At 34.5% G+C, this 12,938-nt stretch overlaps 2 protein-coding genes across 4 annotated transcripts; both read left to right on the top strand.

Moving 5' to 3' along the window:
* Positions 1-517: 517 nt before the first annotated feature.
* LOC111286031 (uncharacterized) lies at positions 518-5,497 on the top strand. Its single transcript, XM_089761707.1, has 4 exons — positions 518-610; positions 739-852; positions 2,108-4,709; positions 4,809-5,497. Exons 3-4 carry the CDS (start codon positions 2,250-2,252, stop codon positions 5,097-5,099), a joined length of 2,751 nt encoding a protein of 916 aa, XP_089617833.1. The 5' UTR covers positions 518-610; positions 739-852; positions 2,108-2,249; the 3' UTR covers positions 5,100-5,497.
* Positions 5,498-6,809: 1,312 nt separating this feature from the next.
* Positions 6,810-10,237, top strand: LOC111286032 (phosphatidylinositol:ceramide inositolphosphotransferase 3-like). Of its 3 annotated transcripts, none has more exons than XM_022875795.2 (11): positions 6,810-6,992; positions 7,094-7,183; positions 7,593-7,679; positions 7,777-7,845; positions 8,276-8,356; positions 8,496-8,567; positions 8,729-8,789; positions 8,885-8,987; positions 9,193-9,288; positions 9,396-9,442; positions 9,767-10,237. In XM_022875795.2, exons 1-11 carry the CDS (start codon positions 6,960-6,962, stop codon positions 9,901-9,903), a joined length of 876 nt encoding a protein of 291 aa, XP_022731530.2. In that variant the 5' UTR covers positions 6,810-6,959; the 3' UTR covers positions 9,904-10,237. The 3 variants fall into 3 exon arrangements, with proteins under 3 accessions (XP_022731530.2, XP_089617831.1, XP_089617832.1); XM_089761706.1 differs by having other exon boundaries at positions 6,946-6,992; positions 7,593-7,683; positions 9,767-10,045; XM_089761705.1 differs by lacking the exon at positions 8,276-8,356 and having other exon boundaries at positions 9,767-10,045.
* Positions 10,238-12,938: the final 2,701 nt, after the last annotated feature.

The raw sequence follows: 12,938 nt of genomic DNA, 5'->3' as shown, positions 1-12,938 counted from the left end.
ACAGTTAGAATCGTGAGGAACTGCCAGTATATCCCGACGATCAACACTCCATCAGACCGTTCATCCATCAGTAGTGGACCCAATCACATAATACAGATCTGATTTAGAGCGGGCCCACCACATGATCAAACATCTTTTTAGCAAGGCCCTAGAGTAGGGACCACCCGAATATAACCTTACCGTCCCGCGTCTTTCTGATCTGATGTGACCACTTTTGATTTACCCCTTTCTGTTAAATCTTCCATTCTCAACCGTCCGATCACAAAACCATTTTTCTTGTTAAACAATGGTGCATCCTGAATCAGATTATTTTAAACGCCATGCCTTAATATAAATATATATATAAAAACATATGATTAAATATAAAAATCTAATATTATAATATATTAATTTTTACATTTTATTTGACTCTCTTCACTGCATGCAAAACTTGAAAATTAAAAAAAAAAGGAAATGAGCTTAAGGCTTCAGCCATTAAATTGAATAATAAAAAAACGCTTTCTTTTTCTCTTTCTTCAGAGCTTTTCTTTATCACTCGCTCTCCGACTGCGGTTTTGAGCTTTGGGATTTTGGAAGAAGTAAAAGTTTTGTTACAAAAAAAGCTAGAGAGGTTGGGATTTGGGAATTTTTTTTTTGAAAGTGATTTTCGCGACGAGTTTCATCATTGCTTCTCTCTTTTTGGAGCTCTTAACTTTCCTTTTTTTTTTTTTTGCCTCTGATTTTCTGTTATTTCGCCAGTTTTTTTCACTGTCCAATGCGCCGCCTACACGTGGTGCTTCTTCCCCGAGTTGTTCGTGTTTGCTGTTACCGTTACTGACCGCCGTTTCGTTCTGCATTTACTGTACCAGACTGGTACGCTTCTTTTTTCTCTCTCGCTTGACAAAGGATTTTCTGCTTGATTCTCTGGAAAATTTTGGAAGGTGGTGAAAAATAACAAGCGTTTCTTTCTTTTTTTTTTTTAAATTTTTTTAAAAAATCCTAACAATTATGCATTATACAGTATTTAGATTCTGGAAAGAGAAAAAAGATAGAGGTGAAAATTTTGAAGTAATTTATTTTATCTTAAAAAGATATTATTTTTAATTTAATTTGGTGATATAAACGAGGTTTTTATTGTTTTGAAATTTGAAAAAATGATTGCGCCTGTTCGTTTGAATAAGTTTATGCCGATCTTGTCGTTTCCGTTAAACTTAAGGGGATTCGATCATGACGCTTCATTTGTACCTTATCTGAATAACTAATTTCAATCTCTTTTGTTTTATTTTTTCTTATGGGCCACTCACTCTCGATTCTTTGCAAACCATACATCAAGATTCTCTGGTTTCGTTTTCAATTCTTTCTTCACCACCACCTGTCAATTTCTCAACTTTGAGCTCTGAAAAAGTTGAAAATTTTCATTTTTGTGAAGAAATTGTTCACTGGAGGTCTATTTAGCAGTAAATTTGTTAACTTTGACGTGGTTTGAACTGTGTTAGTTCTGAATTAGTACTTGATGTATAATCTGGAAAATTTTGAAAAAAAAAATGCATGGTTTTTATTGTATAGTTAGGAATCATGGGAATTCGCTGTTGATTTAAGGGTACTTGGAAGGAAACGAATTTGATTCAACCAATAGTTGTATTTCACTTAAAATAATAGTAATTTGATAACTACTGTGCTTACTGGGTTAGGAGATGTTACTTGTGAAATAAGTTTTATTGGTTTAACTGGTTTGTTGCAATCTTTAGTTTAGGCATTTGCAGCTCTACCTTCTATTAGTGCTTTCTTAAGTATTGATGGGCATGCAGGATATTAAAGTAGGATGGTGTATTGTAATAATTATAGAAAGAAAAAAGCTTGTAGTTTTTGACCCTTTTTATGTTGAATAATGTTTAGCAATTGAATGGTAAGGACTAGCTGAAAATATGGGTACAAAAGAGATTGCTGCTTATGTGGGGATACCTCACAACTTCATCATAGGTTAAGAGAATCAATTCTTGTTGCTTTGGGAGTTGTGTTAACCTTAAGCTCTCATTTATTTCAAGAACCTTATGCAACTATGCATGTGATACTCTTGCGTTTTGAATTTCATATGATTTTAATATTGTTTTCCAATTTATCTCCACAGTGGTCTGCACCAATGTGAATCGAGTCAAAAGTGTTCAGCTGAAGAGGATCTGTAGTGATTAAGACCTATCCAGTCTATGGAATGCCATTTAGAGCTTAGAAGGAATTCAAGAGATTAATCCTTTGGAACTTCTGTAAAGACCATGCTGCCCCAAGCAAGCCAGATGGCAAGTATGCAAGGCATGTTTAAACCTGAAAAGCCTAATTTGTCATATGCTGATCTTCATCAAGAAATTACGAAAGTTGGAAAAGAGGTCTCACCCAAATCTTCATGGAAGCATAAAAAACTACATGCTGATGATACCAAGGCAAACGAAGAAGAGGAGCTTGTGAAGTATATGTCAAATTTACCAAGTTATCTGGAGAGAGGGGCAAACCCCCAAGAAAAAGTTTTAAATGTTGGGGTCCTTGAGTGGGGGCGTCTTGAAAAATGGCAGTGTAACCATAAACAGATCTTACATAGAAGTAGTATCTCTTCACTGTCCAGCAGCAACACATCTTCCTTGTTTTCAACAGATGAATCATCTGCACATTCGAGCAGAGGTCACAGTTGCTCTCCTGCTCGTCAAAGGTTACAACGTCCTTCACTGCAATCTCATATGATGTCAGTCCCCATAGAAGGCCATTTGCCATTTGTCAAGCCTTTTAGGGAAAGTGTTGGCAAGTTTCAAGATCTCAAGGCTGCCCGGAGCAACGCTGTCACTGCTCAGGGGAAATTCATGAGAGAGGATAAATCTTTTTGCAAAAATAATTCACAAATCAAGCTGGAACAGTGCAAGAGAAGAGAAATGCACCCAAAGATTGATTCAGGAAGTGCAGCTGTGTCAAATGGGGTAAAAGATAATGTGACATCATGTGACAAGGTGAGAATGAAGAACCAAGTTGGTGAATTTATGAAGAAAGCTGACAAGTTTCAAGAAGTTATTCCTAAAGGGGCTAACCAAGATGTCACTGAAAAAAGAAACACAGTTGTCCTCCTTCTGCCAAGAGATTTGCCCAAAACAAATCATTCAGGAGCAGCCAACCTTTCTGATTTAAGAACAAAGTCAAGTAAAAAGGAAGCTGAAGCTAGTCAGAGGACCTTCCCTGAAACATCGGAAGAGGTTCACCATGCAGAGCTCAGCTCCAATTTCCATCATTCAGGCCCATTGCCTTGTGAACTTGATGGCAGCAAACATTTACGGATTAAAGCCATGGGTTCTGTAGATGCAAATGGTAATGACTTTACATCAGAAAGATCTTGCTCTGTACCTCGTGTGGCAAATATAGAAATTAATTCTTCCAGAAGCAGAAATCTAGAGGAGAGAAGGCTAAATGCAACACCTGTAATGTCTGCTGCAAATGAGGCTTGCAAAGAATCAGACCCAAAAGTAAGTAAGGTTGCATCTGAAAAAGCACGAAGTTCTTCACCTTTCCGTCGTTTTAGCTTTAGCATGGGTAAGACAGGCAAAAGTTCCGGCTCCAAAGAGGGTTCTTCTATACCTCAGGTGACCTCAACATTGAGTTCTGCCAAAACTGATTCAGAGAACCCCGTTGCTTGTGGTGTTGATACTTCTTGTGGTGATAAACTCAATGCTAAAGGCAGAGCCAGGTCCAGCCCTTTGAGAAGACTGTTAGACCCACTTCTGAAACCAAAGGCTGTTAACTGTCGCAATTTTACCAACCAATTACAGGACTCAATCTTAACAGAAGGTGCCTGTAAATCATCAGAACGGCTAAGACATTCAACTGTGACCGTGCAGTCAGCAAAAATGAAATCAGATTCAATTGACCATTGCACAATCAATGTAAATGAATCAGCACAGAACAAAAAGTATGGATCTTCTGCTGTTCAAGCTCTTTTCAGAGTTCAAGTTAAGAATGGGTTGCCGCTGTTCACGTTCGCCGTTGATAATGAGAGTAATATTCTTGCAGCTATGGTGAAGATGTTAAGTGCCTCAGGAAAGGGTGATTATGGATGCATTTACACATTCTTTGACATTCAAGAAGTCAGGAAAAAGAATGGAAGGTGGATAAATCAAGTAGGGAAAGGCAAAGGTCAGGATTATGTCCCTAATGTTGTTGCCCAGATGAAGGTTTCTGGTTCTGAATTTTCTCATTTGTCCAGGCCAAACCATGTGGCTCAATTTAGCATTAGAGAATTTGTTCTTCTTACCTTGGATGTACGACAGGCAAATTCTCAAGCATCTGATTTCCAGCCAAATGATGAGCAGGCAGCTATTGTTGTCAAGATCCCAAAAAGGAACAGAAGTTCATTCAGAGACGGGTATCTGATTGATAAGCGTAATAACTTGCCTGAGGCTGCATTGAAAGAGCATCTGCCTGAGGTAAAACTTGAATTTGATGCTTGGAAAAAGGGTCCTTTTATGGGTGGTCAAGACATTGGTGCTACAGTCATACTTCCAAGTGGTGTACATAGCCTGCCAAATAAAGGTGAACCTTCATCACTGATCCAACGATGGAAATCAGGTGGAGCATGTGACTGTGGTGGTTGGGATTTGGGTTGCAAACTTAGGATTCTTTCTAACAAGAGCCAATTCAGCGAGCAATCTAGTTCATTGAAAGGTTCTTCAATTCCTAATCAATTTGAACTTTTCTTTCAGGTATGATTGTGGATCTTACACTAATCAAACTAAAATGTTCACTGTAGTATATTGAAAATGTCAACTGAATTCTCTCTTTGTTTTAATTATAACTAACAGGGAGGAGTAGAAGACAACATGCATTTCTTCAGCTTGGCCCCTTTCAAGGATGGTATCTATTCAGTTGAGTTCAATTCATCGCTTTCGCTTATGCAAGCATTTTCAATTTGTATAGCAGTTTTGGATAGTAGAAAACACAGTGAGCTTTCAGAATCAATTGCCTCTTTTGAGGAAAGAACCTTGGGGGAAACCGAATTAAATGACAGAACAAGTGCTCTGAATCCTATTGAAGGAGAGGCTCCTGCTAGATATGCCCAATATCCACCCGTTTCCCCGGTTGGAAGGGTCTAATTTCACACAACAAATGATATTGATGTAATCAAGTGATAAAGACATAATTATATGGTTTGTTGGATGGGCAATGCTCAGTGATTTATCTATCACCAGCATGGGTCGCCCAAAGGAAAATAAGGTTAAGAAGTAATGAACAAGGCTTGTTTGTAATAGCCAGGGACAGGTTCCCCTCGAGCTTTGGATCATTGTATTTTGATTTACTTTTCGACAACAGAAGCAATACTGGCTGTAGAATGAGCAAATGTTTTCATGAATGTAAGTGTGCATATAATCAAGTGATTATGTCTGCTTTTCTCCTATCCCTGGAACTTCAACATGCTTGGTGGTTATGGTGCATTTATAGATGTCCACAAAGACAGGGAAAGTTCTCCAATTTACAGAACAGTTATTGGTTATTGAATATGTTGTTTTTAGTTTTTCAGCGGTTACCCGTTTTACAGGCCAGACATTCCCATGCAATTAAGAATCTCATGAGCCATGTTTGCTAAAAAATCTGCTTTTTTGTACACGTGTAAGGGAACAAATGCAGTCATTGCAGTCATGAATTCCTTGAAAGAAAGGAGTTTCTGAACAGCTAACAAAGGATCTGATTCAGCAATCCCTCACCAATATACCGTTATAGATAGCAAAATTTTTTGCTTTAGTGATGGAATCCTGGCAAAAATTTCTAGCCTTTGGTTTGTGTTGAATTTTGCAATAGTTTGGTTACTGATAAGGAAAGACAGACACCTGTAGCTTCCCTATGATCCTGTTCGATAATGAATCTGTAGAGCTTCATTAATAAACTAGCTATATTTTGCTGCCAAAGTTTTGATTTGGTAAGATAGATGATTATTATTTGCCAATCCAGCATCACCATCCATGCTTTTCGGCTACTCCTAAATTCTTCAAATTCAATACTTCAAGACTTGTCCACATTATTGCAACTTCTTTCTTTTCTTTTCCTATTCTATTCTACTTTTTTCTTTGTTTAGGCCAACCACCAACTTTATTATTCTAAGCTGTAAAAACATTATATATATATATATAATTATCTGTTCATAATGAAAAATAAGAGGAAAACCAAATATATATATTTTTGTAATGGAATCGCAACTTAAGAAAGAGAAAAAAATTGTAAGTATTAGTAAATGTATTTGTTAAGTGTGATTTCATGTATTTCTATTATGTATTAAATATGTATAAAATATAAAAATTATTTGTTATAATTTGTATTTATACACTAATTATGAAAATTTTTTTGTCAAACTCATTTAAAATTATCAAAATTTTAAATTTTAAATTTTATAATTTTTATATATTTTTTTTATTATTTTCATGTGATGTTTAAAATTAGTAGACAACTTACCTTGGAAAATTTTAAAAACAGAATTTTCACATTTTTTTATACGGCCCATCAAGAAGCTCATTTAATTGGGTCACCACTAAAAATAGCAGGGTTGCTGATCGGACAATCGATCCTCCATCATCTTAACATTACAATAAATGGACCATCAAATCAATAAACTTTAATTAATCCCTACTTAAATTTTAAAAAGAACCAATCCAAAATCTTTATTGAATCTTTTTGAAAAAAAATTATTTTTCTCTTAGAGAAAAAATTACATAGAAATATTCTGAATTAGAATTTGAATTAGGTGAATCATGGGCGGTTTGGTTGGATAATTATCCATAAATCTATTTTTAAGTATTTTTTTTATTCATTTAGTTCAACTCTTCGTATCTGTCGAATCTAAAAGAAAATCCCAAATTCAAAATTTATATTCTTTGAACCGTTAATGATGATATTTAAACGTTCTCAAGTTATTGAATTTTGCTTTAATTGATGTCAAACTTTAATCTTCAAATTCCAACAAAATGCCGCTTTACGTTGATCGTGAGGCTCCTAAGGTTTCTTTTCCCTTTGAATTTTGTTTAACATGGTCTTTGTTTTTGTTTTTCTGGGTTTTGATTAATTCTTTGGTTTTTTTTTTTTTTATAATGTGAACAAGCTATGGAGGAAGATTTACTCAGAGGCTTTGATTGAGATTTCCCTTCTTGCAGAGAATTGGAAGCTTATTCTTGCTGGACTTGTTTTTCAGGTTCTGTTTTCCACCCTGTTATTAAAATTTTGATTCGTTGAATTCAAACCCTTTCAATGAGCATTGGCTACTTTAGGCCATTTACTTAAATGGGTTCTCTTTTTCCTAGAAAAATTTTGCTGATTTATATTACTCTGTAAATTATGTTTTGATTCAAATGTGTTTGGATGATAAGAATTTATTTATAATTTTATATTGCCTATATATCAATTCCTTTGAAAAGTAGACTGTTTGGGTCTTTGTAGTTAATTGCTTGTTCTTTGAAATTTTCTTCATCTTATCAAGAGATGATTAAGGTTATTACTTGTGTTGCACCTCTAGGTGATTGTAATCCGTTTTGAAGCTTCAAAGTTTAGACTGCTTGAATAAATTGAGTAACTGGTGGAGTTCTCTTTTATTTTTTTCTCAGTACATTCATGGATTGGCTGCCCATGGAATTCATTACCTACACCGGCCAGGACAAACACTTCAGGATGCTGGATTTTTTCTTCTTCCTGTGGGTACCGACTTTGGCTTCTAATTTTTTGGTTCTATGATCCTTTACCTGAAATTGTAACTTAGTTTAGTAATATTATGTTCTTTTTCTAATTTAGGAACTTGGTCAAGACAAATTTTATATCAGCGAGACTTTATTCACCTTCATTTTTGGTTCCTTTGTTTTGGTAAGTTTTTTAGTTATTTTTTATACTTTGTATGTTTTTCTTGTTGTGCACATAATTAATGCCTTGATGGAGATTTTGGAAAGGTGTTATTTATTTTTGTATCTAGGAAAATGCATGTTTACCTTGTATAAGCAAATGCACATCATCAATAGTTGTTTATTAGCTATTTTACATAACAGGATATGTAAATCCTTTAATTTTATCTAACACTATATTTTGAAGCATCTAGAGGATTTTTGTTTTTCATACTCCATTTCTTGGTTATATCATGGAACTAAATAAGTTACATTCAAGGCATCCGTAATGGATTATTGTCTTTGATTACACTACTCTCATACTTTCTGAAGTTTATTAACCTCGTAGTAGAATGATGCTAATGTAAAAGTTTTGTTTTTGATTGGTTGTCTAATATAGTATTTATCTGTTGCAGTGGACTTTCCATCCCTTTATGTTCCAGAGCAAAAGAATATACACTGTTCTGATATGGTGTAGGATTCTTGCTTATTTAGTTGTCAGTACCATTCTGTGCTATTTTTTATGTTTTGAGGAGCTTACAACTGTTCTTTAGAAAGAAGAGAATGCTATCTGATATTGGCATGCTTTATTAGTCTCTGATTCATTTATGTATTATTTGTAATTTCTTCTTGTAGGTTTGTCAGTGTCTGCGCATTGTAACCTTCTATTCAACTCAGCTTCCTGGTCCAAACTATCATTGTCGTGAGGTAAACTTGATAAAGCATGTGCATGATTTTTATCTTTTGTTTGATTTGATCTTAAAACCTTGACACTGATAATATTATGGAAGGTTATTTGGCCCTTGTTATTAGTTGTGATATTATAATTAAAGAAATGTCATACAATCAGGTACAACTGTCTCTTTCAGGGCTCAAAACTTGCCAGGTTACCCCCTCCAGAGAGTGTTCTTGAAGTCTTCTTGATCAACTGTTAGTTCTAGAGTGTTTCAACTTCTTTATATTCTGGTTTTTCCGTCACAATATCAACATTATGATACTCTTTTATTATCTGTACCAATTTGCAGTTCCCCAAGGTGTTATATATGGCTGTGGTGATTTGATTTTTTCGTCACACATGATTTTCACCTTAGTATTTGTCCGTACATATCAAAAATATGGCATGAGAAGGTAATGGATTACTGTAGACTGTTACGGCATACAGTTTAAGTTAATCTTAGGTGAAGTTCTCTGTGTTTCCTTTTTGTGAGTAGTAATGTAAACAGTAAAATCAGGCAACTATTGCTGTTTGCATAAGGAGGAACATAAGAGGGTTTTGTGTTATTCTTTTTACAAATTTTTTTAATTCTCTTTGTCTGTTGGCTTCATCTTGCAGATGCATAAAACAATTTGCTTGGCTACTAGCAGTGGTTCAGAGCCTCTTGATTATAGCATCTCGCAAACATTATACAGTTGACATTGTTGTTGCATGGTGAATAAGGGAAAAAAACGGAAAAAAATATTTGGCTCTTACCGTGAAATCTTTAGAAACACAACTATTTCATGAACCATAACCAAGAGTAATTGATCTGTATGCAGGTATACTGTAAATTTGGTGGCATTCTTTCTTGACAGGAAATTGCCAGGTTAGCATCAAAATGTCTTCTCAATGTTTGCATTGGCATAATTTGTTCGACAAGCTATTTGATGCTATATGCATTATAAACTGTTAAATCAATTTGATGAAATCTTAACATTTCATCTTGTTTAATTGATCCTATGTTGGCACAATGCTACCTGTGGCATGATTTTCATTAGCATTTTCTGAAATATTCTTGAGAGTACTTTTAAAAAAGTGCCTTTTCCCTTGATTGAGTGTTGTTAATGCACAACAATTGCCAAATGACATAAAGAAAGGTGCTCTCTCAGTATATTAACTGTGCAAGTATGGTTACCTTGATATCTAACAGAATTGCCTGACCGATCAAGTGGATCTACTGCTCCACCTCTACTTCCATTAAGCACTAGAAATAAGGATGGCAAGAACAAGGAAGAACACCAGAAATTACTGAATGGGAATTCTTCAGCAACTACAAGCTCAGTTTGAAATACAACAGCAAAGACTTGTGGTTATATACGGGGTGGCTAGACACTTTTATCAGGTCGTATAAAGTAGAATTCCGTATACAGAAATAGGTTACAACAAATGAATCACAAGATTCAAGTTAGTTACATTGATAAATGGCAATTAGATGTCAGCACAAGCTGAAGATAGCTTGTCAGCACAAGCTGAAGATAGCTTGATGCTGTTGCATGATTGGGCTTGTGAACAAATTTCAAGTCCAAAAACAATGCATGCATTCTCATCGTTCTTACAAATACCAATAATCCTTGATGTAAATATCCTATTTGAAATGGAATGAAGTTTTTCAAATTTGATATGAGTTCTTCTCATTTATTTGCTTCATTTACAGTATTCATCTGTTTATTTGAGGCCATGGGAAAAACAGGTTACATGACAAACTTTTTCCTTGTTCTTCTCCTTGAAAAAAACAAAAGTATATGGGATTATATATGTGTATGGATACTCACAGAAAAAGAGTGAAAAACAGAAGCCATTTATAAACAATAAGATTGTCATACTCAAAGACAAAAAAATGCTCTAATTTTCATCCAGAGAATTGATGAACTGATTGAGCTGTGCGAGACTGAAAGCAGGAAAGCTGAAAGATTTACAGGGGCCATGGGTACTTTGAAGGCCACATTCAGGGCTTTGAACTTTTTGAATACAGTGACAAGATTAGGGAGCATGTGATGGCTTTCTTTTTGGCGATAGGAAGGTGGCATGAACCAATGATTCAATTGAATAATGCTTCTTGTCTGATGTCCCACCATTGCCACCACCACCACCACCTCCCCTTACTTTACAACTGCTTTTTTTTTTTTTTTTTTCCTTTTAACCTTGTATATTCTTTTCCCCAAGGATATGAAATTGGAGACAGCACTTGTTACATCACATGCTTTCACCATCAAAGCACCTGTTAAATGTTGTTTGCTTGCCCTGCCATTGTCAAATTTTCTCTTGAAGTGGAGATTACTGCAGTTGCTTGCACTTTTCTTTCTGAACTGTTTTGGAGCAATTGCAGCCTTAAAAGCCTGTGCTATGTTGTTTGCAGCAAATTCAGAACATTTTACATTGTTGCTTTAGCCATCAGGCAGCTACCAGACAGCAGAGATTAAAAGTCCAACATCAAAGATAAAGACTGGAAACAAGAAATTCAAGCATACATGATTTAATACTGCCCAAAACCAAAGCAAACTTTGCTATGATTTAAACATTCCACTGGAAATATGGCTACTAATCAAAATTGGTACTACTAATGCTTCATTTGAATGGACAATAGGAGGAATTTTCACCGCATTAACAGCATTGTTTTTGCCACTGGACACATAAATCAGGACCTCATCTTCTTGGAATGGCCTATTTAAATAAAACTAATAAGCAATTGGTCTCTAATATGATCTTCTAAACCACAAGGCACAAAATCAAGATTCAAGCCTTCACAACAAAATGCCATTAGACATTAGTAAAGGAAAAACAATGAAAAAGTGTTGGTACCTCTTATTACATGACCAAGTCAGTGAATCACTGGCAAATTGTATCTATTTTGGGATCCTAAGTATACTTTAACACCCCCAAAACCTTACATTTGTAGAAAAAAGTATGCCTTTTTGGTTCTCATTTCCAATTTGGTTCTGTTCTTATTAATGTTGAACCTACCTCGTAAATAATGAATGAGGAAAGGTCAGCAATAAAGTACATAAATGGCTAGGAGAGGACATTTTTCCTGTTGAACATGTTATTATGTTCATTATTCAAGTGGTCCTATGAATAAACATGGTTTTCTTTCTTTTAAAAAATTCTGCTTCGGATTCATCAAAAGTTAAAAAGGAACTGATCTTTGCTCTCATGGTTCCCAACTCCAAGAAACCACCCTGTTGCCAAACAGATCCTGGAGAGGATCTTTTGTGTCTGTGCTGAAAGTTTAGCAGAAAAACTAATATTAAAACTTGGGCTCTGCCCATTTCCAAGCTACACTTGCTCCCCATGTGGGCTTTTCTTCCCTATATTTTTCTTTCTTGTTCTTTGAAGTGGGAGACCACAGTGTTTATCAGCTTTGACTGGAAAAGTTGGTCAAGATTCAAGAACAACCTGACTACTTTAAGGTTGAATGGTTGTTTTTTTTCTTCATTATTTGAAGCATGTCATGCTAGAGACCTCCATTATTCTTCACCTCAATTTTGTATCATTATTTTTATTATCTTATAATAAAAAAACTTTCTTCTATATCCAAAACAACTTGACTGGAATCTTTCATGCTATGATTGACATGGCATAGACTTTGATTACTGAATGTATATTTGTTATCAAAAGGTTGCATTGTTTTCTTATTAATAGACATTTTGATTTTTTCCCCCCTTAAAAGCAGCTTTTAATATTTTAAACACAATTTGCAAAAGGACAAAGGGTTCTCTGCTGCCAGGATTTAGCCACAAGCTGAAGAAGGTCCTTGAGCAACAAAATTTTAGACAATATTCAGTTTACTTTTGCTTCAAATTCAAGACCCTTTTTATATGATTCATCATTTTCATTTTCCATTCATCACTTTATAATTTTCAACAAGAAAATATTGATCAAAATATGTAGAGAAATGTATCAATAATGATATATTTATATTTCTACTCCAAAAGCTTATCATCAAGGAAATACTAACAATTTTCCATCAAACAATAAATAATTCTACAATCATCTTCCAATTATGAAAAATTAGTAAAAATTGATTCATTGGTTTTTAAAAGGTTGTAAAAAAATCAGATTTAATCTAATTAATTTATGTAGTTAAATAAAAGAATAATATTTAATAAATTTAAATTTTAAAATTTTTTATAAAAAATATTATTATTATATTATTTTACAATCATATAATTTATTAGATTATTAAAATTTTAATTTTAATAATCATTATTCTTTCCTTCACAACCTTACTCTAAAAATTTCCAAAAAAACCATGAATGATTAGGGGACCAACAAACCATATCTCATGTTGACGTCAACATCATAAATAGGCAATTAGGTAATGG

The sequence above is a fragment of the Durio zibethinus genome, chromosome 6, assembly GCF_047325235.1.
Source record: "Durio zibethinus cultivar Kanyao isolate XHJ-2024 chromosome 6, ASM4732523v1, whole genome shotgun sequence".
NCBI lineage: Eukaryota > Viridiplantae > Streptophyta > Magnoliopsida > Malvales > Malvaceae > Durio > Durio zibethinus.
This window is presented reverse-complemented; position numbering and strand designations above follow the sequence as displayed.

Excerpts from the sequence above, each read along its gene's own strand:
- LOC111286032 (XM_022875795.2), top strand. The coding sequence starts at position 6,960 with ATGCCGCTTTACGTTGATCGTGAGGCTCCTAAG. Across the intron at positions 7,184-7,592 it reads TTGCTGGACTTGTTTTTCAG|TACATTCATGGATTGGCTGC; the intron begins GTTCTGTTTTCC and ends TTTTTTTCTCAG. Across the intron at positions 9,289-9,395 it reads GTTGACATTGTTGTTGCATG|GTATACTGTAAATTTGGTGG; the intron begins GTGAATAAGGGA and ends ATCTGTATGCAG.
- LOC111286031 (XM_089761707.1), top strand. The coding sequence starts at position 2,250 with ATGCTGCCCCAAGCAAGCCAGATGGCAAGTATGCAAGGCATGTTTAAA. Across the intron at positions 4,710-4,808 it reads AATTTGAACTTTTCTTTCAG|GGAGGAGTAGAAGACAACAT; the intron begins GTATGATTGTGG and ends TATAACTAACAG.